General features: G+C 37.1%; 1 protein-coding gene across 3 annotated transcripts in view; it reads left to right on the top strand.

Moving 5' to 3' along the window:
* Nucleotides 1–25511, top strand: part of adamts17 (ADAM metallopeptidase with thrombospondin type 1 motif, 17) — a 244291-nt gene that overhangs the window by 129827 nt on the left and 88953 nt on the right. For 2 of the 3 annotated variants that reach the window (XM_055186975.2, XM_055187023.2), the window contains exons 15-19: nucleotides 3317–3437; nucleotides 3606–3680; nucleotides 11515–11595; nucleotides 18136–18293; nucleotides 24502–24661. In XM_055186975.2, the coding sequence (XP_055042950.2) occupies nucleotides 3317–3437; nucleotides 3606–3680; nucleotides 11515–11595; nucleotides 18136–18293; nucleotides 24502–24661 (595 nt within the window). The remainder of the gene's footprint in view (nucleotides 1–3316; nucleotides 3438–3605; nucleotides 3681–11514; nucleotides 11596–18135; nucleotides 18294–24501; nucleotides 24662–25511) is intronic. The other variant, XM_055187083.2, reaches the window with a different exon arrangement.

Genomic DNA, 25511 nt, shown 5'->3' with positions numbered 1-25511 from the left:
TAAAGTCATAATTCTTTATATTTTTGGACCAAAATGTATTTTCGATGCTTCAACACATTTAAGCTGACCCACTGATGTCACATGGACTACTTTGATGATGTTTTTATTACCTTTCTGGACATGGAAACCGTACATAGATGTTCAATGGTTGGGACAAAAGCTCTCGGACTAAATCTAACGTTAAAACATCTTAAACTGTGTTCCGAAGATGAACGGAGGTCTTCCGAGTTTAGAATGACATATGGGTAACGTGAAGTCATTAATGACATTATTTTCATTTTTGTCAAACTGTCTTTATGTAGTAGTCACGCTGTTCCCTTTGGGGGCGGGGGCGGGGGCGAAAACAAAAGCCGCGCTTATTCAGTATGTAAATATACACAGACAATGAAGGCCCCCCCTGCACGCTAGAATCTCCAGAAAAACAAGCCGATTTCAACCGCAAAATGTACGCTTTTAAATATACAAAAACTGCTATCTCAAACATAGAGAGGCTTCTTCGTGATCTCAACTTCTCAACAGAACAGATTCTGCAATAAAACGAAAATCACAAATTTTGAAAAAAAAACCTTTCTCATTATCTCAAAAGTTGTGCGGCCGACTTGTGTCACTGATTTCCGTGACGGGTCACATATTTTGAAATTACGAACCACACACATGACGGGCTACATACAGTCTTGTTCAAAATAATAGCAGTACAATGTGACTAATCAGAATAATCAAGGTTTTTAGTATATTTTTTATTGCTACGTGGCAAACAAGTTACCAGTAGGTTCAGTAGATTCTCAGAAAACAAACAAGACCCAGCATTCATCATGTGCGCGCTCTTAGGGCTGTGCAATTGGGCAATTAGTTGAAAGGGGTGTGTTCAAAAAAATAGCAGTGTCTACCTTTGACTGTACAAACTCAAAACTATTTTGTACAAACATTTTTTTTCTGGGATTTAGCAATCCTGTGAATCACTAAACTAATATTTAGTTGTATGACCACAGTTTTTTAAAACTGCTTGACATCTGTGTGGCATGGAGTCAACCAACTTGTGGCACCTCTCAGCTGTTATTCCACTCCATGATTCTTTAACAACATTCCACAATTCATTCACATTTCTTGGTTTTGCTTCAGAAACAGCATTTTTGATATCACCCCACAAGTTCTCAATTGGATTAAGGTCTGGAGATTGGGCTGGCCACTCCATAACATTAATTTTGTTGGTTTGGAACCAAGACTTTGCCCGCTTACTAGTGTGTTTTGGGTCATTGTCTTGTTGAAACAACCATTTCAAGGGCATGTCCTCTTCAGCATAGGGCAACATGACCTCTTCAAGTATTTTAACATATGCAAACTGATCCATGATCCCTGGTATGCGATAAACAGGCCCAACACCATAGTAGGAGAAACATGCCCATATCATGCTCCATGCTTCACTGTCTTCACTGTGTACTGTGGCTTGAATTCAGAGTTTGGGGGTCATCTCACAAACTGCCTGTGGCCCTTGGACCCAAAAAGAACAATTTTACTCTCATCAGTCCACAAAATGTTCCTCCATTTCTCTTTAGGCCAGTTGATGTGTTCTTTGGCAAATTGTAACCTCTTCTGCACATGCCTTTTTTTAACAGAGGGACTTTGCGGGGGATTCTTGAAAATAGATTAGCTTCACACAGACGTCTTCTAACTGTCACAGTACTTACAGGTAACTCCAGACTGTCTTTGATCATCCTGGAGGTGATCATTGGCTGAGTCTTTGCCATTCTGGTTATTCTTCTATCCATTTTGATGGTTGTCTTCCATTTTCTTCCACGTCTCTCTGGTTTTGCTCTCCATTTTAAGGCATTGGAGATCATTTTAGCTGAACAGCTTAACAACCTCTTTATAGGTTTTCCCCTCTCCAATCAACTTTTTAATCAAAGTACACTGTTCTTCTGAACAATGTCTTGAACGACCCATTTTCCTCAGCTTTCAAATGCATGTTCAACAAGTGTTGGCTTCATCCTTATATAGGGGCCACCTGATTCACACCTGTTTCTTCACAAAATTGATGACCTCAGTGATTGAATGCCACACTGCTATTTTTTTGAACACACCCCTTTCAACTAATTGCCCAATTGCACAGCCTTAAGAGCGTGCATATCATGAATGCTGGGTCTCATTTGTTTTCTGAGAATCTACTGAACCTACTGGTAACTTGTTTGCCACGTAGCAATAAAAAATATACTAAAAACCTTGATTATTCTGGTTAGTCACATTGTACTGCTATTATTTTGAACAAGACTGTACATGTTGTGACGAACTTCGCATCGTGTGCCCTTGAAAAAAGTCACCGGCCGCCACTGGTTAGCGTTATAGTTACCATTAAAATGTGAACAGCCCTTAACTGATCACCAGGGCCAGAAGGAATCTGCAGACTTTTTTGCTTTTTCTGTGGACATTTTTTGGAAAAATTTGCGGAATTCTGTGGAATGATTTTAAATGTTTTAAGAAGATATTAGAGAATTCAAGCAATAAATATTACAAAATTGCATCTAAAATAATTACTTTTTAAAGGCTTACAATGAAAATGAATACACTAAACCAATGAGTCCTCTGAATTAAACTGGACCAACATGAACCAGATAATGTGCATGTCAGGATAGAATTATAGTTTGTATATAAAATTACATATTATTGTTTATAGTGTTATATTTTATAGCAGAATAAAAAAGCTTGTGTTAATAAGTTCTCTAATTAAGCACGTATGAAGATAATATCGTTATTTTTACAATGCAATGTAAACTTTATATTAAAGAGCATTCGTCTTGTAAACAGATTTGAAATGATGATTTGCTGAGTGCTGACTGTAGCGTCACATAGATGACAGAAACAAGTAAGATCTGCTTAACTCAGCGGTACGTTTTATTAAATCTCAAATATCAAATGGTTTGTGCACTCTATCATTAAAAACAATCACAGCCAACAGCACACGCAGGGTTTATGTACTTGTCAATGCCGCTCACAAACACGCAAGGCTATGTATGTGTGCTTATTCAAAATGACGGTTTACTTGTTACAAACACACTCAAGCGCGGGGTATATGTGCTTGTCAATCACGGACATTAAATCCGCGGAATTTCGCAGAGTTCTCCGTGGAAATCTGCGGGCGCGGATTCCGTTTGGCCCTGCTGATCGCTTTGCATGTCCCTCTGATAAATTTTTCTGTGTAAGTAGGTGGTTCTTGGCCAGTTAAAGCTGCAAAAAGTGACAGCACTTTTGCCGCACATGTCTGGAATATGTAAGACTAGTATTCATGTGGTATTTGGTTCCCTTTCTGCATGAACTTCTTCAGAAAATCGGATGTGACGGCATTATCGGTTCATCTGCTAAAGAAGATCGGTGCGGTGTCTGCAACGGTGACGGGAAGTCCTGCAAAATCATCAAAGGAGACTTCAACCACTCCAGAGGGATGGGTGAGTGCAAGGGAAAAGAGGCACTTTTTTCGTATTTTTATTTTTGCTTTAGTGCATCATCGGGCCTGTTTGTGGTTATTGCAACAGTCATGCCTCCTCTGACAGACCCCCACTGGATATCATCTCAGTTTGTTTTTAGTTTTACAGTTTTGGTTTTGTGTCTCTCAGTCCCCCGTAGCCATTGTAAGAAGGTTTCTACGTGTGTGATGTCCAAACCCAGAGCTGTTCTCAAGTGTTTCTCATGTAAGATGCATGGCTTGCTGTGAATGTGTGCAAAGCTGTTTTGATCCAAACTACTCTATAAGACTGTCAACCAACACTCTATTAAACACACCTTTAAGCTATGAGATTTCACTTTCTTCTTTAGAAGCCCTGGATTCCCAAATTGTTTAGCAAATTCCCTAGACAACAATATCTTAAATGTGTAACTTTAGCCTCCAAGATACTTTCACCAACTTGCCAGACTTTTGTGCTATTACTTGTTCAACTGTATGTATTCACAGTTTGACAGTAACTATCAAATATTGTATACTGTAGACATGTAGGCCCATAAAATATTTTTTTAGGTCTCTAACCACTAAATTACCCCCCCCCCCCAAAAAAAAAACAAATTTTTAAACCTACTTTGATCTTGAGTGCTGGTGCTAATGAAGCAAGTTTGGTTTAAAATTTCAGGAAGGGATGCAGTTGAAACTTTTGTCATGCCAAACAGCTCTTTTGTTCCCCTTAGCCTCAGCTAAGCAAGCAGCCTCCAGTCACTCTTGGATTTTCTATCATACACTAAATTCAGTCCGGATAACTCCAAGGTCACTGTGCCTCCTAAAACTGCTTTAATTCCAGATGTCCCATTGGACTACTGCTCCTCCAGCTTCAGGCCATCATCATCTATACATACTGAATGTCAGAGAATGCATGCACAGGCATACAGGGACCAAAGCAAGGACGGGAAATTTTGGCATCAAGGACGGCCTTGGGTTCTTCTTTGTCAAACCAAAATACTGGGTGCACACTATATGATGTTTGCTACAATATCCAAGTTAAATAAAAAGAAAAATTCTTAGTGTGACATGGTCAAGTGATTTTAAAATTCTGATGTCACAGCACTATGGGGTGCTTAACAATTTCCATTAGCTATTATATTGACAGCTACAGAAATATACATAAAAAATGACATAAATTGGATATAAATTTGAATAAATTGTTTCCTGTCGCTTTACTGCAGCAATCAATGTGGCAGACTGTCAAAAATAGCACCGTGTTGAAGAAAATGTTATAAATTATTTTGCAAAGAACAATGATGCAATGATGCCCACAATTTGCAGGTTGAGTACCAAAAGTCTTGGCAGAGATCAAAAGATGGATGAGGCTTTTAAAACTATCTCTCTCTGGGTAAAGGTGTGTTTAAGAGAGCTTCAATGGATGCATGGATGCCTTTGTCTCACTCTCTTCCTTTTAAGTGCTGGGCTTAGCAGTGACAATCTGAATTTGGTTCCAAAAGTATTTACCCCATTTATTTTCTACATAGAGATTTAAATACTCATTATTTTTAATAAAGTTCCAAAATTTGAGATTAATCACATAATTTAAAAAATGCAAAAATACTTGAAACTTTATGAATAACTTACTCAAATCATAAATTTGCTACAGTGCCCCAATAAGATATAGATAATACTATAGAGTTTAGGAGCCTGCTCATGGTTTCCATAGCAACAACAGCTTCTTAGGTCCATCACTCTTGGGTAATATAGTTCTTCTCTGGAAATTTGGCTGCTTTTTTTTTTAGTTTCTCTATGAAGAATATGAATGGGATTGTTACTTTTGGACCTGTCGCTATATTAAGGTCACACTAGATAAACTGAGTGGATCTTCAGAGTGTATGTATCAAAATAAAAAGCCCTCCTGGAAGAAGTACCAAGCAGTATTATACTACTCTATGATTCAGTCTTTCTCAATTTATCAGTTTTGTTAAACTCAGATACTTGTTAAGCAGATTGTTTACGCATAACATCATCTTTGACTACTGATGCATGTAAATGATAAAAAATTAAGCTATATAAATTTACTATGCTGAATGCTTAAATACAGCTACTAATATCTTTTCTATTGTCTGATATCATTAGTTCAACCAAAATGAAAATGTTGTCATCACTCCCATATCCTTCATGTTTTACGACCTCTTTATTTTCTTCATGTGAAAAACAATATGATACCCCATGCTTCTAGTTTTTGTATAACAAAGGTGACAAAAATGCCATATAATAACAGTAAACACTCACCTAAAGGAAGAACACCATACTAATACAGTGTTGGACCCCCTTTCGCCTTCAGAACTGCCTTAAATCTACGTGGCATTGATTCAGGTGCTGAAAGCATTCTTTAGAAATGTTGGCCAATATTGATAGGATCGCATCTTGTAGTTGATGGAGATTTGTGGGATGCACATTTGGGTTCCACCACATCCCAAAGATGCTCTATTCGGTTGAGATCTATGGCCAGTCACCAGATCTCAATAGGGTGGCCATTCGTGCCAGTTCCGCCGGGCACGTCCCGAACATGTTTTCGGGTTCGTTCTCCGGAAGTCCCGTTGGTCGACCGCATACGTCATCAAGGTTTAATATTTTGGGTTTAATTTCAGAAAAACAACTGTTACATTTCAAGGTAAGAATGAAACTACAATGATTGTATGTCTTAAAAAGAAATAAATCTTAATTTTCTAATGTATTTTAACTGAAATGTGAAAACCTCGATGACGTATGCGGTCGACCAACGCAACTTCCGGAGAACAAACCCGAAAACATGTTTGGGACGTGTCCAGCGGAACTGGCACGAATGGCCACCCTATTGAGATCTGGTGACTGTGGGGGCCATTTTAGTACAGTGAACTCATTGTCATGTTCAAGAAACCAATTTGAAATGATTCGAGCTTTGTGACATGGTGCATTATCCTGCTGGAAGTAGCCATCAGAGGATGTGTACATGGTGATCGTAAAGGGATGGACATGGTAAAAAAAAAATGCTCAGGTAGGCCGTGGCATTTAAACGGTGCCCAATTGGCACTAAGGGGCCTAAAGTGTGCCAAGAAAACATCCTCCACACCATTACACCATTGCATTAATGAGAAATTGAACAGGTGTTCCTAATAATCCTTTAGGCGAGTGTATTCTATATATGTTTGAGAAAAGATGGCTATTAACTAAAAATCATCTGAAGCTTTTAAATCATATTTGATGTAGCACATTTTTTTTCTGAGAACCAATCCCCCGATGTTATTCTCATAAAACCTTGCAGCCATTTTAAAACTGAACATGATATAGTGACATTTTAGAGCTTATTTTAGACATTTTATAGTCTTTTGCTATAACTTACATACATTTTAGAACATATTTTAAAGGGTACTACACCCGTGACAGCTTAGGGCCGTTCATTGACCGTTTTTTGACAGTATATGGAATGTCTGGTCTGTTTCTCAGTCAGCATCACCATAACCTTATGTGGCATTACTCCAATAAAAATATTCAGATGTTCTGCTCAAAATATCCTTTTGTGTTTCAAGGAAGAAAATGAAACAGGTTTGGAAAGAAAAGACATGAGTAAATGATGACAACTTGTTCATTATTGGGGGGAACTATTTCTTGAAAAGTCAACATTTGTGTTACGATAATGTTTCCTGACATTTCCTGCATTTTGCTCCGTCTTTCAGGAGAGGCCAATAAACCTTTGGAAGAAAATCTATCGCTCATGTTTTTTAGTATCAACTCTCTTTGTTTTACGATCAGTGAACCAAAATGAAACAGCTTACTTTCTTAAAACAAAATAATCGGACTGAATTTGAAACAAAGAGGCCAACATATTGAAGTTATCCCTTATCATACACATGAAAGTGGTGGAAATGAATGTGTTTCTGCTCTGGGGTTGGTGTTTTTAATGCTTATCGAGCTGGAAATCCAGGTGTCTTGGGTTCGGTTTATTGGTTTGTAGTGGTGGTGGTGGTGGTGGTGGTGATCTTTCACATGTGGAGTGATAACTGCATGTTTGTGATTACACCAGGAGGAATACTGCATATGTAAATCAGACTTGGTGCAAAGTGTGGGGCAGTAAAGAAAACCTATTTATATCCTGAGAAAGTAAAAGCCTCTAGCACTTTACAAAACTGCTTCAGGCTGGCATACAAACCACAGCTCAAAAGATCTCAATCTGGGTCACAGCACCTTATCTCAAGCACTTGCATATGGAAAGTCTTTGATAAACCAAGGTTTTATACCACTGCTCTGTAAGACCAAAGATCACAGTATCAATGGTGCTATTGAAATAGTCCAGTTCTGGCCTTTAAAATGAGATGGACTGATAGGAGTCGCTCAGAATACAGAAGCACCAACAGTCATATGTGAGCTATTATTCTTGTTTTAAAGGCCCTTTTCCATACCCAGAAAGGAAAAACTTGAAGCAACGTCGAGATGAGGTTAAACACATTCTTAATTTGGACACTGTGTATACTAAATTAAACAGGAGATTGGTTTTATCATTACTGCCCAGACACTTTGTGGCACCAGTGTGTTGGAACGGGGAATTGTGTGTCTCATTGGAAAATCCTGGTCCTGGTTCCATTCAGAGTTTACCATTTTAGAATCCAAATCAACAGTAAAAAGTGAAACTTTGATTTAAATATTAGCTTCACAGTAGTGCTGGGCGATAATTCGATAATTTTACTGATATCAACTTATCTGATAAAACGATAAGGACAGTTCGATAAGTGATCAATAATGTTTACGCACTGTGCGTAATGTTGCACAAGCACTTCCGGATGCGGCACGTGCTCTTGGTTTACAATCACAGTGTCAGACTTGAAGGAGTGGAAGATGAGGCAAGTTATTCATTTATTAGTAGAGCACTATGATTTTCGCGATGCGGATAACGCGGACGGAATCACAGAATCCAGATGGCCGGAAACATTTTCTTGTTTGTAATATTGGACGCGCAAACAGGGTTCGTTAAAGCCCAGAACAGTATACTGTACTTTCTTTTAGCGTCCGCCTTGCGCACGCACACATCGACACAGCTTTAAAAGTATTTACAGGACATTCACAAATTCAGACCTGACCCAAACCATGGGGTACTATGCAATGGAAATGTGCCGTTAAATAATTTTTTATACTGGCCCAGTTGTGCCAATGGTTCAAGTTTTCACTTGCCCTGCCAAAATGTTCACTGGCCCCATCAAAAAAAGATTTCAGTGTCACATATTTAAAAAATAATTCAAAAGTCAAATATAATTGTATACATATACATTTTATTTATCATTTTTTTAAAACAATTGGCAATTTTAAATGTAAACTCTAATTCTGAAATTTCACAAGAATACATACAGTACAGGCAAACGGCCACCGGCAGAAAATATGTATTTTGGTGACTGAGAGCGAAGCACTGGCCCAAACAGTAAAAATACTGTTTACTGGTCCGAGCATCTCTCACGCTGGCTTTGGCAGTCCTTTATATTGAGCCCAGAGTATGCAATAGCATATCATGGAGGGTGCAGACTTGAGGCTAAGCACACACTTCAAGACAGAATTTTGCTGTCCTGTGCACTTTTAGTTATAAACAATTCGAATTGACCGTATTAATTTTTTTAATTTTTTTTTATTTTTATTAATAAATAAATGCTTAAATGTTTAACAAAGTAGCTTACTTTGCCAAAATCCTTTCCTCCCTTCTAACGCAGCCTGATCTCAATGGAATTCGTGCATATTTTACGAGATGGCTAATTTGTATGAATTTGTACAAATGGAATCGTACAAAATGTCCGATTATTAGAAAACACAATAATAAAACCCTAGCCTGACGTTGTCATACTCAATTTTAGTCAGAATTTGAGTCTGATTTCGCTCCATTGGGCTGTGATTATGGGGCGTGTTTTAACCAAACCAGGACAAAATGCACTCAATTGGATAGACCTAAACCAATCAGAGCAACCGAGTATGCGACTTATGATGAAATGGCTGACCTGAACTGCTAGTTATTTCGCTACAATGAGACTAACATTATGATTGTACTAAGTCTGAGTTAGCGACCGTACATCAACATCTATTATGTTTACAACATTTCATTCCTATCACAACTTACAGTCATGAATTCATACAGTCAAAACTATCTCTTTCCATTTGTAAGTTAGATGAACTTCATCCACAGATTTCCACAATGGAACTGGCAACGACCGCTAGTTATATCCACGTTGTCGGGCACAACAGTAATTTTGCCGAATCCCGTAGGAGGGACGACAAAAACATCTTTCCGATCAACAAATGCCTTGATTGTGTTTCTCTGTTCCTGTTTTAAAATCAGGAAATTGCTGTCGATATCTTCTAGAACAGACTCGATGGCTGAATCTTCACATCTCAATTCTCCAGCGCAGCGCCTTTGTTGTAAACGGATTCAACACAAGCACTCTTTGGTGACGTGATTGATTACGATACCGTTGCTCATCTGTCCATCATCGTATAAAACCCGCCCTGACTATTTGATTGGTTCGACCTGCTTTCACCCGAGCATAGTAGCACTGCAATGAAGTGACCCCAGACCGGATTTCCCAACCTCAAATGTTGTGGGTGGGCTAAGTTCGGCTGACACCCAGGGTAATAAAACCCATCCCCTAACCACAACATCATAGGAGCGAAAGCAAATCTTACAAAAATGTACAAATGTGGTTGTTCGAAATTAGTACGAATTAGCCATCTCGACAAATATGCACAAATTGCTATGAGATTGTGGTTTTCTAAACCACCTGGTTGTGGCAGGAGCGGAGTGTGACTCCTTTTCAACATCGGAGTTTCGTGCTTTAGACGGGCCCACTTTAGTTCACGACTGACTATATCAAAATAATGTAATTAAAAACTCAATATATATATATATATATATATATTTCGGTAAAAACGTGTTTTCTATACCAAGAAAGTGATAAGATGAAAACCACTATTTTCTGTTACAAACTTTTCCATAAAAAATTCAAATCCATAACTTAATTTTCAAAGATTTAGTATAAAAACGAATTATTTTTTCCACAAAATGCAATATATGAAGAGTTTGGTCTGCAATACAATTCATTTTATTTAATTTTTTCAGTTGCAAATACAGTAGCCTATGTGTACGATCATCAGCTTATTGTTAGCTTACTGTGCATCTCATCATCTTCCGTTTTTTATTCTGTGCTTTTTAGCCTTTTATTATCATCAAATTTTATCTCTTATTTTTTACTCGCTTTAGTCCCATATCTCCAACAACTGACGTTATTTGTTTTTAATCTCTCTGGGGAGAGTCAAACGTGCACTGTGAGTGGGGCTGCGAGAAAATAATAAATAAAAAATTGTAGGGCTGCAAGAATTTTCCCGGTGCTCCCAATTAGCCAATCTGTGCCTGGGCTGTGGATTTAGTGCTCATTTTTCATCATACAATTAAAAAAGCCAATCACGCCATTTATTTTTTTAAACATATCACGTTTTACTCTAAAATATTTCTCATTATAGTGGTCAAATTAAAAGGTTCCTCAGCAACCATATGCATGATCGCAGTTTCATTGGTTAATGCTCACTGCTGGTCTCTTGCTCGTCAGACGAGACATGTGTGCACATGATTTCAAACCATTTTAAATTTACCGTAGCATATGCGACAGGTCCCATCATTGTATTAACAGGCACAGCTGGCTACAATCTGGTGCTTTTTGTAAAACATGACCGGGAGAAGAGCTTCTGTCTTGTAGTGTGCAGTAGACTTTACACTAAATCTGGTGTGAGGCACAAACAGTTGGGACACTACTGACGGTGTGGAGCGTGTTTTGCTTGTCAGGTTTGAAAGACCCAGACAATTTAGCCAATTGTTTAATCATTGTAAATGGTTTGCTCTGATTGGACAGGGATGACACACTTTTTTATGTGGACACACTTTTGTTTTTTAATACAATGGGAAAATGCTTATGTACGATTGCATACAAAGCATGCATTTGTGACGTGCACTATTGTTAAACGTTGATGTTCTTGCTTTTCCAAGCCTCTTTCTATCATTTCCTCTTATTTTTCTTTCCTCCTCAAAGGTTACATCGAGGCAGTGGTCATTCCGGTGGGAGCACGGCGAATCAAAATTGTGGAGGACAAACCGTCCCATAGCTTTCTGGGTAATTACTCAACCTGTTGCCATAACAACTGCGTTCCAAATGACCACACAAATGGATCTCATTGAGACTAGACTCAGCAGAACAGGAACTGGATAATGGCTTTGACTATGCCAGGTGTTTTGCTACACTGTGACAAATGACTTTTCTCCGCTGCAGGTGACTTGTGAAGCTGCTTGTCACAATAGTGATTTATAACACCATGAGATACGTATTGTAGATGTGTATTAGTAGATATGCAATTGCAAACACACAATACAATTAGAGGACATTTTTTAAGCGGACCAAATACATATTATTAGAGCTTGTTAAATACAAAGATTCTTAGTCCTAAAATAGGCTTTAGTACTAAAATAGGCTTCCTATTTTTCCATTACATTTGCCTTTGTTTAAAATATTCACCCAGACGTCATCTTGACAGGGTTCGTGAAATTGACTCTATTTATTGGAACTCATTTAATGTTCTAAATCCTGTAAAACTTAATTAAGACGTGATTCGTCTGGCATATTTATGGTAATGCAATCCATCCTGATCAGTTAGAGGTTTTGGAAAGGACGCCTTCAGCTTTCAGAATTAATGTGTCCTGCCATCCAACTTCAAAACAGTAATACTTGGCAAATCATAATAACATTTTACACTTACATATTCTTGAATAAACATCTCTTCTCCCAAAGGTTTGTATTATTTGATTGCCTGGGTAATAAGTTATTAAAAAGGACAGGCTGTCATAAATCACAGACTTCATTACATTGTGAGATTCAGACAAATGAGGTTCTTTATTCAAGTGAGACTGGATAAGAGCAGTAGTTTTGTTCCAATACCTAGTGAACTTTATATGCAGAAGCAGTTTCAAACATTAACTCATTCACCGCCAGCCTTTTCGAGAAAAGTTGCCCACCTGCATTTTTGTGATTTTAACAAAATTTTCACAAAATTCCTTGCAGGAAAAATTATTTTCTATAAATATATAAACATTCAAATTAAAGAACACACCCTCTGCTTTCAAACAAACAATAAACAAAAAAACAAACAAACAAAATGGGGAAAAAACGTTTCATTATATATTTACTTTTTCCACTTCATTTAACCACTGAAATATGGATATTTCTCTTCAAAAATACAACATTTTGAGCAAAAAGCGTTTAGGTTAGAGATCAGACTCAGAATGACTATCAAACATAAAGGCATTTAAAATAAATCTTAAAATCTTTTTAACATCCGTTTTTGATAAATTCGTTTTGGCCATCTGGTGGATAAAAGCGGCATTACACTTTCACTTTGAAATTCGTCCAGAAAGGCATTTTTATTAGTTAAATATGAACTCATAAATGACGAGATAACTCGTCAATGGCGGTGAATGAGTTAAGCTACTGTCCGAGCAGAATCCATTTTTTTTTCATGAAAATGGCAATGGCGCTTCCCTTGAGGAATGCTTTTTGTATGGCACCCAGAGTTGCTGCTTTTGTTTTGAGGTTAGTCATTTCTGTTGGGATGCTGTTTAGGCGTGTACATCAAAGCGTTTAAACGCAGCTGAAAACAGCAGGCGGACGCTGACAGTTGGAGCTTGCCAACGATTTTTTAGCTAAGTGCTTTGGTTGCTATGATACTTCTGATTTGTTAATCAGTCGTTGACCGATGCTGCGGTTGGTTGTTGTGATATTTGTCCCGCCCCACCGAGTGAGAAGTGACATTGAAAAGCTGAGTGTTTAACCCAAAATTGAAAAATTTTCCAAAACTAAGACACTAACCGTGGGTTCACACCAGCCGCGTTTGATGCATCAAAATCACGTCTACCTTGTCTAGTTTGCCGCTTGAACATTTTGAATGCATTTGCGCATCTAGAGCGAAGTAGAGGCGCGGAAAAAGCAAGCATTTAACACGCGTCAGAGGCGAAATCCACTTCTTGTGGGGGGGCAAGTGCTATGCGGTTGTCTGTTTGCAAGATGGCTGATGTTGATCGTGCATTTATCGTGAGAGTTACCGGTTTGTATTTGGTAACCTTACTATTCTGCCCTACAAAGGCTAAGTGCAGTAACTATGCAAACGCTGAAACCGAGAAAAATGCCCTTAAAGTTTTTTACACCAGCCAGTCAAACATGTTACTGCAATTTTGGCAAACACGTTTCTCTGAAATGGGACAAAATTGAACCAGGAAACTTTGTCACAAGACACAACAGATCTCACAAAGCCCATTTCAACTCTTAACTCAATTTTGACCAAATGCGTAGTTACTGCACTTTGGCTCTGTAGGGCAGTATAGGGGGAAAATAGTTAATCACTTTGTACTGCAAAGTTTTCTCACTGGAGAATGAGACATGAGATGTGGACGTCTGATCTATGCGTGTTCATTTGTTTTGAAAGAGGCGTGACTTTGAATGGTGATTTGAATGGAGGGTGGGATCGTGATTTCATTGGTAGTCAGCTACCGTTAGCATTTTTCAAAATTAGATACCCTACCTTTAATAAAGTGTTAATAGCGTTATGTATTGCCATTAGTCCCTTTCACACATACAGTCTTTACTGGTAATTTACTGGTAAATTGCAGTTAACATGTCATGTGTGAACAGAACCTTTCCGGTTAATCAGTGCTCCCAATTTGCCAGTAAGACAGGTTGTAAGATTACCAGTAATTTACCGGTAAGCGCTATGTGTGAACGAAAAATATAGGATTACCGGCATTTAGAACGGACGACGTCAGACCGCGCTGACAGATCAGGCCAATCAGAAAGTTTTTTATACAGGTGACGCGTTTACCCCCAAACTGTTTACGGATGTTTCCACACACATGCTGCTTAAAAGTCGAGCACACCTGAAGTTAACATCCACATTTCTTCACCAAAGTTGTTCAAAACAGCCTACCCTCTATTTGCCATATTGCCTACGTCCTTAGCACACCATCTGTGAAGCCTAATGTGCAAACGCAGGTTGACGCTGACTCACGCAATTTGTTTGGTCACGAGCAACTTCGCGGCCGTTTCCTACAGATGTGAAAACAACAAAATACAGACAGTGGATATTAAGTCATAACCCGCCGTTGTTTACAAATACAACACGGAGCTCGCCGGCCGCGCGCCACAGGTAACTTCCGCTTTCTCTCTTAGTTTACCGGTATTTTGATACTGATGTGTAAATGATGTCTTACTGGTAAAAAGACGGAACGTCACTGCATGTGTGAACAGCACATTTTTGTATTTACTGGTAAATTAATTCTGGTAAATTCATGGTAATTTAACAGAATTACTGTGTGAAAGAGGCTATTGCCTTGCTGCGAGTTGAGTACAGTATGTGTGCTCAATCTGCACAGACTGCTTAAACTTTGGCAACAATAAAATAATTATAAATAGTAAAACATAACCCGACAAAATAGTTAGTGATTTGACATAACTGGACACGAATTTCAAAATTTCATTCACTGCAAACCTGTCGCAGCCCCCCTTCAACCCCCATTTTCAAAAACTCATCAAATCTAGACGAATCACAAGTTTGCACTGCTGGTTAAATGACCTTTTATTTGTACAATGACAATGGTTCAAGATTTTCATGTTTATAGACTCTGTCATTGTTGATTCATAAAATATTTTATCTTGTGGAGGCCAGTCTGGAAGTCAAAAACCCGGAAATGTGCCAATTTATATGTGCGGGGGTATAAATATAGCATTCAATTATGGGTTAGGCTGCTATCTTTAGTCAGAGGACAGAAGATAATTTTGAATAACAGCCAAAAAAACGTATATGAAGTTTTATGAAAGCAAATCCCTTCTCTCTAAATCAAACCAGTTTAGTGTTGTTCAGCAGATAAGGCCGGCACGGATAAGCCAATGCATAATATGGCCCCATTACACGTTAAATGCTGGGAACACAGGTCAAAAAGCTATGTTTTCTGTGTTAAAAGTAAGATCAAATTTAAATCTTTTTTTACACAATCCATTAAACTTTTTTGTTTTAAAGTTAATCATCAAAAAAGAAACTTTCTTAGTACCAACACCACTTGCACTTGAAAAGAGTTGCAAAGATACACTTTTTTGATATAATGCAATACAGTACTCATTCCTGCAAAGTTTGAAACACCTCTGTCAATTTGTTCATGCTAGACATAAAAGACGAGAAGTGAATGATGAAAGAGAGTGTTAGAATTGAGTAGAAGTGAGAATAATGAACGACAATCAAAGCAACATTCATTGTTTAAATTTCATGATAACACATTACCAGTGGTGCATGCAAGCAATTACTTGATTTGTCCTACTATTAATTTGAATAGGACTTTGAAATCAATTTCATTTAAATTCATTAGCTGAAAGAACCTAGAAATCCTCCAAAATCACTTTGTTATAACTTACAGTTGTGGATTTCACTACATGTCTTCAGTGGTCCGCCTAAATCTGAAAACCCAGGGTCCGACCCAAGACCCAGGCAAATCTGGGTCTAAAAGTTTCATATGTGCCTTGGACAAGTGTGGGGTATAATATTAGCGGCATCAGGTCTCGGGTAATGTAAAATTAATGTGTTTTTGCCAAACAGACCCGAGAAGACCCGAACTATCTGGCATGTGTGCATAGAGTCCTTTTCTAACCCCTCCTTTGTTTACCAAGAGCGCGTGCCCCATTGTGTGGCTGGCAGTAGGTTAATTTTTGTTGAGCCAGACCACACACATCAGTGCCGTTTACAAAGATTTATGCACGTCAGATTCCGGTATAATGTGATTTGGGTCATTTTGGGTCGGGTACATTTTTTTGGACCCGAAAAGACCTTTGGTATACACACATTTACATAAAGGCATTTAGCAAATGCTTTTATGCATAGTGATCTACTAAACTGAGAGTTACAAAGCGATTTTTCCTAGGAGACAATAATATGTGAAGTGATATGACGATGATCTTTGCAGTTTTTAGTTCCTAATTTTTCAATTAACGTATTAGTTAATTTTCTTAAAAAAAAAAGATAATTTACTCACCACCATGTCATCCAAAATGTTGATGTCTTTCTTTGTTCAGTTAAGAGGAAATTAAGTTTTTTAAGGAAAATATTCCAAGATTTTTCTCATTTTAATGGACCCCGACACTTATCAGTTTTAATGCAGTTTAAAATTGCAGTTTCAAAAGAATTTTAACGATCCCAAACGAGGCATAAGGGTCTTATCTAGCGTACCGATAAAAAATTAAAAATAAGCACTTTTAAACCACAACTTCTCGTCTATCTCCGGTTGTGTGACGCGCCAGCGCGTCCTCATGTAATACATCATCATGTCTAGAGGTCACGGATGACGTATGCAAAATTACACCCCAGTATTTACAAGAGTGGAGAAAGAGAACCGTTCCGACGTTGTTGTATGTCGAATGATACAAATTAATGTCTTTGTGTCAGTTTATTGTTTAAAAATAGTCTGCAAATGTGTGTTTCATATATGTAACACGTGACCTTTCGACGTCATTATGCAATTACAGTACGTGAGGTCGCGCTGACGCATCACACGACTGGAGGAAGACGAGAAGTGGTTTAAAAGTGCTTATTTTTTATTTTTCTTGTCAAAAATGACAATCATTTCGCTAGATAAGACCCTTATGCCTCGTTTGGGATTGTTTAAATTATTTTGAAATCGCAATTTTAAACTGCATTAAAACTTAAGTGTTGGGGTCCATTAAAGTCCATGAAAATGAGAAAATAATGGAATATTTTCCTCAAAAAACATAATTTCTTCTCGACTGAACAAAGAAAGACATCAACATTTTGGATGTGAATTATCTGGATTTTTTTAAGACAATGGACTAATCCTTTAAGATAATCATTTAATTATTTTAGGAAATCTTGATGGCAGTGTTAATGGCCAAATAGAAAACAATTCTTGAGTGCCAGGCAATATAAGCATTAAACTATTTGAATCTAAAATACCACTGCAGAGAAATGCTTTAGCTGAAATGTGAGCTTGCAGTTCGAATTGAATGTAACGGCAGAGGTATTGTATTATCTTTCCTGGTTGAAGTCAAGAGCAAATGTACAGTGCATTATCATTACCTAACATGTACTTGAAATTGATACATATAAAATTGATCACATGTTTTGTCGTAAGGTAGAGAGCATGTATTTTACAAATATAACATTTTTGAAATTATCTTCTCGTAAAGGCACAATATGTAATAATTTTTTGCATTGAATTATCAAAATATATATGTTATATATTTTGTTCACATGAGATTTTGCAGTGATTTTGTTTTTGCATGAAAACCTCTACACTGAAAAAAAATGATTAATTTAATTTACTCAATTTTTTTAAGGTAAATGGTTGCAATCAATTTATTTAAGCTACATTTAAACAAAAGTTATTTTATTTTACTTTACTAATCTTTTTTGTTTAAATGTAGCTTAAATAAATTGGTTGCAACCACTTACCTTTTGAGTAAATTGAATGGAAAAAAAAATTCAGTGTAGCGGTGAAAATTATATATTGTGCCTGTAAGAGAACAAAATTAAGTTTAGTATCAGTTTTGTATTGTGATGCGTGTGCATTTGGATAAATATATGTCTTAATTTCTGATTGGCTGGTTTAGCTTTGAAAGACTCCAGCAAACGATCCATAAATAGCGACTGGAAAATCGAGCTGCCTGGAGAGTTTGAAATTGCTGGTACTACGGTCCGGTATGTGAGGAGAGGACTGTGGGAAAAGATGTCTGCCAAGGGACCTACTAAGATGCCACTTCACCTCATGGTAAAACTTTTAGGTCCTAACACACACCCCTGCTTTTTGTCAAATGTTGATTACTGAGGTGCACTCAAAAAATGCCATTCGCAATCCTTTTGGTTTCCATAATACGACATGATTCAGAATTTAACAAGATGTTTAAGGAATTTATTAATTGGAAATATATTGCATACCTTAATGACATTACATCACAGCATGTACCAAAATGTATACAGTAGTTGTTTCAGAGATGGAAAAAACCACTTTCACTAACGTTTTTTAAATAAAAAAATTGCAGATTGATGCACAATAATGACATGAAACAATGATAAAAATTTGATGTTAACATTTCATGTTAAATTTAACGTTACATTTTTTTTCCTCACCATAAAGAGTTTTTTGCAAGTGGCTTCCAATGAAAGATATTTTCACGATGATTACAAGATGCTGTTTTATATTTGGAAAACATGCTAGCCTCCATCCAAAACAAATATATGAAATAAATGGAAAACAGGACGCTTGAAATGTTTAAAAAGCAATAATGCAGATGTTTTGGAGCCACTGCTGAACCTGGAGCCTTCACCTTTACGAACATCTGGAACTGCTTTCCACCTATTGCGCCCGTGTGGACATCATCTGTGATAATGACGTCATCTTGCGTTAGTGCTTTGGTAACACATTACATTTCGCTTTTTAAATGAAATGCAATCCTCTTAGCACATTGTTTCAGTTAATATCTTACCGAATCCCTTGACGATTGGATGCATAATCTCCAGTTCCCTTCGCAGTCAGAAAGAGTTTAAAGGAAAAGGTTTGTTTAGTCTAGAATGCCAGAAAAAGTCCTGAGAGATCCCTTATAGTAAAATGAAGCAAAGAAACAGGCTTTAAAAGATGCCAGCCGCTGAGAAGTTTTTTGGCACACTGATGCCCGACTTCAAACGTTTAGAAGGTGCTTGTGTCCCCGCCTAGAATATTTTAGCTTAATTGGTAATGTGCCTTTGGTCAGCTTTGAGACTGCTGACAGTTTTTGTTTTTGTCTGACCTTGAATGAATAGATGCAAAATAGTCCAAAAAAGTTTGCAACATAATTAGGTTAAAAAAGTAAAACATTAGCAGTGCACAATGAATAGTTTTTCTTACAGTCCTTAGACATTTGAGTGGCAGGCTGTATGCATGCATTTTTTTGTAATTTGAGGAAAATGTCACAGCATGTCTGGTTCAATATCACCCTAAAATTAAACTTATTTAAAAAAGTTTGTTTTTCTTAAAAAAAGAAGCTTGATTTAAGGTTATTACAGCAGTTGTCATTGTACTACACATTGACGTGCTAGTAGTATAGTAGTAAATGTCCTACACCGTAGCCTCTATGCCGTAGGCTACACGTCAGTTTTCATTTACATTTCTGCATTGATGCTCATGTAGACGTGCAATTACATATGCAGATTGCTAGTACTGTTACTGGTGTAACATGCTCATGGAAATACAGTATCAAGACAAAAGCCGAAGAAGAAGCAGTTTGTTGTGTACGTAGTGGATGAAGCAATGGATGTGATGGATGGACAAGTTATTTTATCAATTAAGAGAAAACGCTTTCCTCCCAATGACGAGTTTTACGGCAATCCATATTACACACTAGGTGGCTCTCTTACCCAACTTAAAATATTGAAGCATCCACTAAGGTATGTTTTGTTTTGATCATCGCTCTGAATCTGTTTTGTAACAAAAGTCCTCTACAAAAATGCAATTGTTTGTTCAAAATGTGGTATTTTTTAAGAAACCTACCCATATTTAAGAGGTGATAATAGAGAACAATTTAAGATAGGATTTTTGGTTTGTTTGAAAGCAGAGGTTCTATTCTTTCATTAGATTTTCTGTAAGGTATTAAATCTTTTCAAAAATCATAAAAAATGATGGTGCTGGCTGGCAACTTTAAAAAACCGATGAGGGATAAAGAGTTAAATATCTCTTCACAACTTCACTGCAAAAAATGAATTTCTTACTTAGTATTTTTGTCTTGTTTTCTAAGAGTTCTTAGATTAAGATGCATTTTCTTTGGTGAGCAAAATGACCTAGGAAAATAAGTCTAGTTTTTAGACAAAATATATATAAACTTGAAATCTTGAAATAAGTTAGTTTTCTTTTATAAACACTTAATTCAAGAAAATTTTTCTTATTCCATTGGCAGATTTTTTTATTTTTATTTTTTTGCTTTTTTAAGCACAAATTCTCTTAAAGTTTATATTTTTTTGTCTAAAAACTGGACTTCTTTTCCTAGGTCATTTTGCTCATCAAAAAAATACATCTTAATGTAAGAATTTTTAGATATTTTTACTGAAAACAAGACAAAAATACTAAGTAAGAAAGTCATTTTTTTGCAGTGTTGGTCCATCTTTTTTTACCATTGCCTTCGGAAATGCGAAGTAGATTTTTTTGACCTGAGGGAGGGGTTTAACAGACCAATCACAGCGCTTGCGGTCTGTGTAAAATTAACAAATTGTTACATTTTTGGAAAAGTGTGCATAAGGCTACGTTGTAGGCTACTGCATGGGGTACCCGTCTATGCGTAGGCTATGCTGTTCACTCGACGCAGAAGTACAAATTGGGCTTAAGCGTATTTCCCCCACTCATTCTTTTACAATGACGGCTGGTGACTGCTCTTCCAAGGGGCGCAAATTCAAAATATGTGTTCGGAGTGTCATGTGTGTTGCTCGTGTTTTCAAAATATGTGTTTGTTATCTCATGCGAACATGTGCATCACGTTTTTTGTCACAATAAGTGCCTGTTGCACACGCGTCAAAACCGTTTATGATAAAAGAGACGCTCACGTTCACAAAATACATGCAATGCTGGATAAAAATACTTTCTTACTTAGTATTTTACTATTTTTGGCTTGTTTTCAGTAGAAATATCGAAAAATTCTTAAAATAATTTGCTCATCAAGAAAATACATCTTGATTTAAGAAAATAAGAAGCAATAACAAGCAAAAAATCTGCCAATGGGGTAAGTAAAAAATCTTGAAAATTTTCTTAAACACATTCAAGAAAAATTTGCTTACCCCATTGGCAGAAAAAAAACACTTACATTTGATATTTTTGGTCTACAAACTAGACTTATTTTCTTGGGTTGTTTTGCTCATCAAGAAAAAGCATCTTAATTTAACAATTTTTAGATATTTTAACTGAAAACAAGACAAAAATACAATAATTTCTTGAAAATCATTTTTTGCAGTGTAGTCTTGAATGCATGGGCGTCGGAAGCAAATGAAAAGTGGGTGGGTCCCCACGTCAACACCCCCCCCCCCCTACGGAAATACATTTATTGCAATAGATGCAATTTTCATGTTTCCTTTTAGTTAGCCTGAACATTTGCATTTACTAAATAAAAGACAGTAGCCTATTGCGGTCGGAATTCTGGTAATAGGCCTTAAAATATTTTGCAAATAATGACAGATGTCATTTATTTTTCTCCGTGACATTTTTTTTCTCTACTCTGCTGACAGTAGGGTACAATGTTTATTTTTTATTTTGAGGAAATAAAAGGTAAGAAAAACGAATGAAGGTAAACTGATACAATTTTTGTATACCCTTATTTATTTGTTATACACAATTTCTCTTACTCTCTATCAAATATAAATGTGAGATTCTGGAAATGAGATCCATTTATTTAATGGTATCCGTCGGGAAACATGCTATCATAAAAGTTTGAGCATGTGTACTTCTAAAATACAATCGATCAAACAATTGCAGAGAAATGACTTAATGAATCATTTGCAAATGTACCTTGCAAATAATGTCAAACTCTGTGATATCGCATATGAAAAGTAATTGCAGGCTTCTGTAAAAAAAAACTTTAAAATTATCCAGCAATCGTGGCACCATAGTCAAAATAAACTATTTTACTGCAGTAATAATATTTTAACGAGTAGCCTACACTTTTATTGTAGGTTTGAAAGGAACCACATTTAGTGGTGTGTCAATTATCATTAAAAGCATATAAACGTGAGTGTCCGTGCCTCAGCGCACCGCCGCAGTTCTTCTGGCATCTCTCCACCTCATCTCCTCCTTTTTCTCTTCTCTTGCTTGAACTCGGGGCTCCGACCTATGGATTTTGACTAACAGCGCTTTGATACGTGAACAGAAAAATGCGCTAAATTAGAGAAAAAGTATGTGGGTCCATTATCATTGGTCTTAACTCATTCACCGCCAGCCTTTTTGAGAAAAGTTACCCACCTGCATTTTTCTGATTTTAACAAAAGTTTCACAAAATTCCTTGCAGGAAAAATTCTCTTCTATAAATATATAAACATACAAATTATATCAAATTAAAGAACACACCCTCTGCTTTCAAACAAACAATAAACAAACAAACAAACAAACAAAATGGGGAAAAAACGTTTCATTATATATTTACTTTTTCCACTTAATTAAACCACTGAAATATGGATATTTCTCTTTAAAAATACAACATTTTGAGCAAAAAGCTTAAAAAATTGCGTTTTTGTAAAGGAATTTATGTTAGAGATCAGACTCAGAATGACTATCAAACATAAAGGCAGTTAAAATAAATCATTAATCTTTTTAACTTCTGTTTTTGATAAATTCGCCATCTAGTGGATAAAAGCGGTATTACACTTTCACTTTGAAATTCGTCCAGAAAGGCATATTTATTTGTTAAATATTAACTCATAATTGACGAGATAACTCGACAATGGCGGTGAATGAGTTAAAAAGTAGGTGGGTCCTGTCCCAACCACATATAATGGTTCCGACGCCCATGCTTGAATGTATTGTTGCCAATCGGACAATCGAGGCAATTCCGCATTATTTATCGTTGACTTATACGCCTGCAATATATAGGCTATGCAATATGGCCCAGCTTGTCAGTGAACTACGGCATTGTGTAGTAAATGCTCCATCTAATAGCAGGTGATGGCAATTTACTACTAATTAAGAAACAGGCATTACTGACGAGATGCGCATGACTATCGCATGCGATTTATCGTGCAGACCTAGTTGCCTGTATCGTTTCATTCATGTCATTAGGCATTGAATGAAAGAGGTCTTTTTGAGAGGATGGGCTTATGGTCAGCTCACAGGCTATTAACCTCCACTGGCTGCACAATAAGTGAGGAAAATGACTCTCATCAGATGGAACCTGTGATAGAGCAAAAGGCTCTCTGCCTCATCCTGTCACTGGAAGCAATTACATTTCTTTCTTTTCTTCTGGCATCTTGGTAGCCACTTGGAATCTGACCTCATGCTTGTTCCCAGGCCTCTGGATGTGGTTTAATGTCTGGAGTATGTTTTCAAGCAAAAAACAGGTCAAGAAAATTCTATTTCTGTGAAAGACTTATTGGAGGGGACCACTTACCTGCACCATTATGTGCCGGTTATGGTTTTATTTTCCACCTAGAGGTTGATAATAGCGTCCTTTACAATGTAACAAAAGCGTGTGAGTCGTTTTCTTGATAATGCAAGAGTTTGAAGATCTTGTAGCTGGCAACAGATGGGTGTCGAATCCTGAACCGTGGTTTCATCATTGCACAACCATCTAATCGTGTCATGCCGAAACCAGGCTCAAGTGGTAACATAAATGTAATTGTTCCTCACCGTTCCTTACGGTTCGGTCTGACGGTGGAAAAGAGCTATTAAATCACTTAAAAATAAAAATGTAGAATATCTTTTTCCATCCTTATGTTTGTCCTAACTGATGTTTCATGTTTTTTTTTCCATGAGACATTTTTGAAAGCCGTCTTGCAGCTATTTTTCAACATCCTTCATAGTGACCATCAAGCAACATTTTCTTTATGAGTGTATCAAAAAGATAAATCCAAGGCGCGCTTCTTCAGTGAAATTTTTAAAAGCCTTTATTGAACTGGCTACTTCATATTAGAAAATTAAAAATACATGGGGAAAAGAAGGCAACCCACGCGTAATGGCACAGACGGCATTCTTTAGGGTACGCTCTCCAAACAAACAATTACCTATTTTATATATGGTGATTAGAAACACCTGAGTGACATAAGACGTACATATACATTCTTTTCCCCATGTATTTTAATTGTCTAATATGAAGTAGCCAGTTCAATAATGGATTTATCTTTTTGATACACTCATTTGGAATTACCAACTCCAAAGAGCACCTTCAAATATTTGTTTTTGAACTCCCTGAGCACCCTGGACATTCTTTTTCTCAACATTTTCTTCATTTCCCTGTTTTTCCATCTGCCCCCAGATTCTTCTGTTTCACGATCAGACGTACGGGATCCACTATGAGTACACTGTTGCCCTTAACCAGTCGCAGGAGAACCGCAGCGAGACAGTAAAAGAACCTGATCACATGTACCTGTGGACTCATAGCAGCTGGGAGGACTGCACTGTGTACTGCGGTGGAGGTCAGTATCAACAGACGTTACCCATTTTTATGAAGTGTTCAGCATAGTCAGAGCTGTGGTGCAGCAGTACACTTGCATATGGCCTTGTATATTATTATCAAGTTACACCAAAGTTTATTCTCAGCCATTCAGAGCTGATCAAAGAAATTTCCAATTCCTAAAGTTGTCATTAACTTTATATCTTTGAATCTATACAGTTACAGTTACGTATGCTTGTTTGAATTAAGGTTTCGGGAAACAATAAATTGTTAAACTTTGTCAGTAACGACGAAACTTAGGACAGTAGTTGGAATGTTTTGGAAAACCCACCCCAGTTCTGATTTATGGCCAGTCGGTTGCTAAATGCCTACATTTACACTCTCCTAAAGTATTATTAGGAACACCTGTTCAATTTCTCATTAATGCAATTATCTAATCAACCAATCACATGGCAGTTGCTTCAATACCTTTAGGGGTGTGGTCCTGGTCAAGACAATCTCATGAACTCCAAACTGAATGTCAGAATGGGAAAGAAATGTGATTTTGAGCGTGACATGGTTGTTGGTGCCAGACGGGCCGGTCTGAATATTTCACAGTCTGCTCAGTTACTGGGATTTTCACGCACAACCATTTCTAGACTTTACAAAGAATGGCGTGAAAAGGGAAAAACATCCAGTATGCGGCAGTCCTGTGTGCGAAAATGCCTTGTTGATGCTAGAGGTCAGAGGAGAATGAGCCGACTGATTCAAGCTGATAGAAGAACAACTTTGACTGAAATAACCACTCATTACAACCGAAGTATGCAGCAAAGCATTTGTGAAGCCACAACACGCACAACCTTGAGGCAGATGGACTACAACAGCAGAAGACC

Source organism: Misgurnus anguillicaudatus, chromosome 21 (genome assembly GCF_027580225.2).
Source record: "Misgurnus anguillicaudatus chromosome 21, ASM2758022v2, whole genome shotgun sequence".
In the NCBI taxonomy this organism is placed as follows: Eukaryota; Metazoa; Chordata; class Actinopteri; order Cypriniformes; family Cobitidae; genus Misgurnus; species Misgurnus anguillicaudatus.
Note: the sequence above shows the minus strand (reverse complement) of the source record. Positions and strands in the feature narration are given on the sequence as shown.